We start from the raw sequence: 4,944 nt of genomic DNA on the forward strand, positions 1-4,944 counted from the left end.
GACAATTGAAAGTTAAATGTAGCAGGTCTCCTGATGACTTTCACAGGAGACATTGAAGACTGACTTCTATAATGCATAATCTCTGTAAACCTTGGGTTTACTCTGTAGGTATTATGTATTCTGGATTTCTCTGTTTATTTTGAACAGTAGGAGTAATCATGGTTGCCTGTGTGTTAGAGACCATCTTGATAATTCTTGTGATAAAGGATTTTTCAATAGAATGTATCTTGAACTAACCATCATGAATAGAAATGTTTATCCAGCCAAAAAAAGGAAATATCCAGAATTTTATGTTAGTCAGTAAAGAAAACTTTTACCAAAATTATGTCAATTAAAATGCTATTATTCTGCTCCATTCTATCATATGAAGCAGAAACGGAAATGCCACACCAATACTGAATGGCACTGAATTACTGATCACATCCCAAGGACCTATCTAGATCATCTTCTCTTTCCTTTCTTTCCAGAATAAAAGGCCACAGAATGATAGCAACGGGAGGAGTGATAACTGGCCTGGCCGCCTTGAAAAGGCAAGACTCTGCCCGATCACAGCACCATGTCAACCTCACTCCGTCGCCTGCTGCTCAGGGGAAGAAGCCTGCCCGCCGGCGGCCCCGGGCTGATGTGGTGGTCGTTCGTGGCAAAATTCGCCTTTACTCCCCTTCTGGTTTTTTTCTCATCTTAGGAGTTCTTATCTCTATTGTAGGCATAGCAATGGCTGTGCTTGGGTATTGGCCCCAGAAAGAACATTTCATCAACGCTGAAACAACCCTGTCAACCAACGAAACTCAGGTTATTCGAAACCAAGGAGGTGTGGTGGTTCGCTTCTTTGAGCAGCACCTGCATTCTGATAAAATGAAAATGCTTGGTCCTTTCACCATGGGCATTGGTATTTTCATCTTCATCTGTGCTAATGCCATCCTGCATGAAAACCGTGACAAAGAAACCAAAATCATACACATGCGGGATATCTATTCCACAGTCATTGACATCCACACGCTGAGAATCAAGGAGCAAAAGCACATGAATGGCATGTACACTGGTTTGGTGGGAGAAACAGAAGTAAGACAGAACGGGAGCTCCTGTGCCTCGAGATTGGCAGCCAATACTATTGCCTCTTTCTCAGGTTTCCGGAGCAGTTTCCGAATGGACAGCTCTGTGGAGGAGGATGAACTCATGCTGAATGAAAGTAAGAGTGCTGGCCACCTGATGCCTCCTCTGCTCTCTGACAGTGCTGTCTCTGTGTTTGGCCTCTATCCACCTTCTTCTACAGCAGCTGACGAGAAGACCAGTGGCCCTAAGAAGTGTGAAACCAAGTCAATTGTGTCATCTTCCATCAGTGCTTTTACATTGCCTGTGATCAAACTTAATAACTGTGTGATTGATGAGCCGAGTATTGATAACATCACTGAGGATGTTGATAATGTCAAAAGTAGGTCGCGAAATTTGTCAATGGACTCCCTCATGGTCCCTCTGCCCAGTGCCAGTGAATCCTTCCAGCCAGTCAGCATGGGGCTGCCAAGGAATTACTCTGTTGGGGAATCATTGTCAAGCCAGTATAAATCTTCTGTGGCTCTGGGACCTGGGGCTGGGCAGTTCTTGTCTCCTGGGGCTGCTAGAAGACAATTTGGATCCAATACCTCCCTGCATTTGCTCTCATCACACTCAAAATCCTTAGACTTAGAGCGAGGTCCCTCCACACTAACGGTTCAGGCAGAGCAGCGGAAGCATCCAAGTTGGCCTCGTTTGGATCGAAGCAACAGCAAAGGGTATATGAAACTAGAGAACAAAGAGGACCCGATGGATAGATTGCTTGTGCCCCAGGCTGCAATTAAAAAGGACTTCACCAATAAGGAGAAGCTTCTCATGATTTCCAGATCACACAATAATTTGAGTTTTGAACATGATGAGTTTTTGAGTAACAACCTAAAGCGGGGAACTTCTGAAACAAGGTTTTAATGTTAAAAAAAAATTGCCATTTTACAAGGGTATATTTTACAATTATTTTCAATGATGTTTCCTTCTTAGAGCATTGGTTGTAAGCTTTTTTAATCAGATGTTCTGTCGTGTGTTAGAACTGGCTGCTTAATTGTATAATGGAAATGGTTGTATGTTTGGATAACTTATGACTACAGCACTCTGTGTTACCACATATGGTTTTATTTTTCCATTCCTTTGAAAGCATGAGCTCTTTTATTAGTATGAGTACAAAATATCTGCATCCAAATTGAAATGCTATTCATTTTCTTTTAATTCCTTTCACTGGTGTATTAATATAATGAAGTGTCAAATAAAAAGAAAATAGGGTACCAAAGTATAAACTAGAAGTACCAAATTCAGGCCAAATGCTCAGTACATATTTAAAGTCAGGATGAATGAATGCATTTCGATATTATTTTTCTGAATAACCACTTGTCTAAAAACAAATTATTTAAAAAGGAAAATGATCTTATTTTAAGTGGTCTAAACAATAAGTCATTCCATTGGTTTAGTTTGGTGAGCTCAATAATAAGAAATGGTTAAGCGGATTGTGACTGCTGTCCTGAGCTCTAGGCAGGATGTAAATTTTTTTAGCATCATTACTATTAGTCATCTTTTATCAAGAAACCATGTGATCAAGAAATGACTGAGAGTGCCACATATACTTAGGGGTAAATATCAAAATCCAAGTACTTTTAACCTAAGGTATTGAGAATACAAATTTCCTTGCAAACTGATTTTACAAATGAATGAGATGGTAGATTTTGTAGAAGTGTTTCCTTGATGTAACTGTATATGTGAAGGAAATGATACCTGATGAAGACACAGTGTATGCTAGTTGATTCAAACTGGTCTCCACATTTTCCTAGCCATCTGTTACCCAATATTCACACATTCCCACACCCTAGTTTCCTTCCAGGATTTTTCTGATCCTGTTATTTAGAAAACCAATCAACTACCCTTGATAACCCTTGTATCTGCACATTTCCCTAGCTTCATGGTTCAAGAAAATGTTCTCTTGATAAATTGCCTTGAAGTTTACCTTATGATAACTCCAAAGACTTTCTAGTTGTGTCGTAAGTTTTTAGGATTGTGGTTTTCAGTTACTGAAGACAGTAAATGCTGAAATGGATGTTTCTATCAAAACACTTTCACGTTCAGTTAAGGTAATAAGTTAAGAATTGTGTAGTGAAATACTCAGGAAATTTTACAAGTCTTTCCCAGTGCTTAAGCATGTCTGCACACCAGTATTGCAGCTCAGGAAGAGCAGATCAAGGTACATTGATACATTTGTCTCCCCACCTTTCAAGCTCCCATTTCCACCCTGAGCTTCCTTCTGCCAAGACTCAGTGTTACTGGTTAGAACATCCAGTCTGTATATTGTAATAGAATGCGGTTGATATTTTGCTATAAAACATTTAACAACCCTTTGTTCTTGATAGAAGTGGATGTTCTTTCTACCTTTTTCCTTTTTTTTTTTTGTTTTTCAAATTAAATGCACATTTCCTGGGGTCTACGTTGTGGTCTTGTGTATGAAGCCACCCATGTCACCCATGTGTCACTGGCAGCCCATATGGGTGTCAATTCATGTCCCTGCTGCTGCTCTACTTCTGATCCAACTCCCTACTAATGGCCTGAGTAACCAGTAAAAGTGACGCTAGTGTTTGGGCACCTTCCACTCACATGGGGGACCCAGAAGCTCATGGTGTCAGCCTGGCACAGTGTGGCTATTGGAGCCATCCAAGGAGTGAACCAGTGGACTGACAACTTCTGTCTTTCTTCTGCTCTTCTGTAATTCTGATCTTCAAATAAATAAATAAATAAGTGTTTTTTAAAAATGTGCTTTCTGGCTTAGAGTACTGTTTGTCTAACTTTGAGAAACATCCTACTGAGGGTCAGCATTTAATGCCCTAGAACATGGGATGCCTTCAATTTAACATTTTGTTTCTGCTAGGTTAGGGAATTAGTTTATCCTCCCCTATATTTAGGCATTTTCCTATTTTGTTATTTTGAGATCCTGTCAGTTAAAAGTTCATTGACTCAGGAAAATCACCAAGATAGCATCCAGCAAATGTCAGCAACACTCCCAGGTTTGGAAACAATGGCCCTCAAACCCCTGATGTGATAAATGACTAAAGCCATATAATTTGCTCATTTCACCCCCCGAGAGTTCTAGGGATTCAGGGAGGATTAAGCAGCATGGGCCTCAAAGGATCCTAATAAAAGAAGTGGGGGCAGAAAGCAGTGGTTCATGATCAAATGTCCCTTCATCAAACCCTGAATTGCTTTTTGTTGCAAATCAACATTATTAAATGACAGTTTTCTCATTTTAAGTTAGTCAAAGATATGTGATGAGTATGAAGAGAGCTGGGCTATCATGTTGATTTGGTCCAGCTCCACCAAAGAGCAATGAAACCTGGAATTTTAATTTAACCTTATTTTGTATGTGTTTATTAGGCTTTTATAAATAGTGGGCATTGTCTAGTTTTAATGCATTTATTTGAAAGGAAGACCAAAACAGAGGCAGAGGTCTTTTACCAACTGGTTTACTTTTCAAATTTCAGTTTGGCACTGGGCCAAGCTGAAACCAGGAGCCCGAAACTCAGTATGGGTTTCCAAGCATTGCTTCTGGGGGTTCACACTAGCAGGAAGCTGGAATTGGAAGCAGAACTGGGACTCAAATCCAGGCATTCTGACCTGGAATCAGGGCATTCCAAGTAGCCTAACACCATCCCAGTTAATCATTTTGAAAACGTCTCTTTTTTTCTCCAGGAAATCCCAGGAATTGGACAATGAGCTATCTCTGCCTGGTATAACCTGTTGCAGTTACAAAATACCACACCCTGGGGGGCTTAAACAGCAGCAGTTTATCTTATTTTCTTTATTCTTTTCTTTTTTTCTTTTTTATTAATTATATTACATTAAGTGACAATTTCATAGGCTCTGAGATTCCCCTAACCCTTC

General features: G+C 40.0%; 1 protein-coding gene across 1 annotated transcript; it reads left to right on the forward strand.

Moving 5' to 3' along the window:
• Positions 1–470: 470 nt before the first annotated feature.
• On the forward strand, positions 471–2,291 carry TMEM200A (transmembrane protein 200A). Its single transcript, XM_040965524.1, has one exon. The coding sequence runs from the start codon at positions 484–486 to the stop codon at positions 1,957–1,959; it is 1,476 nt and encodes a 491-aa protein (XP_040821458.1). The 5' UTR covers positions 471–483; the 3' UTR covers positions 1,960–2,291.
• The last annotated feature ends 2,653 nt before the right edge of the window (positions 2,292–4,944 follow it).

Source organism: Ochotona curzoniae, unplaced genomic scaffold, assembly GCF_017591425.1.
Source record: "Ochotona curzoniae isolate NIBS_2020 unplaced genomic scaffold, NIBS_Ocur_1.0 scaffold_3890, whole genome shotgun sequence".
Taxonomy (NCBI): domain Eukaryota; kingdom Metazoa; phylum Chordata; class Mammalia; order Lagomorpha; family Ochotonidae; genus Ochotona; species Ochotona curzoniae.

Coding starts and splice junctions, on each gene's coding strand:
- TMEM200A (XM_040965524.1), top strand. CDS start 484: ATGATAGCAACGGGAGGAGTGATAACTGGCCTGGCCGCCTTGAAAAGG.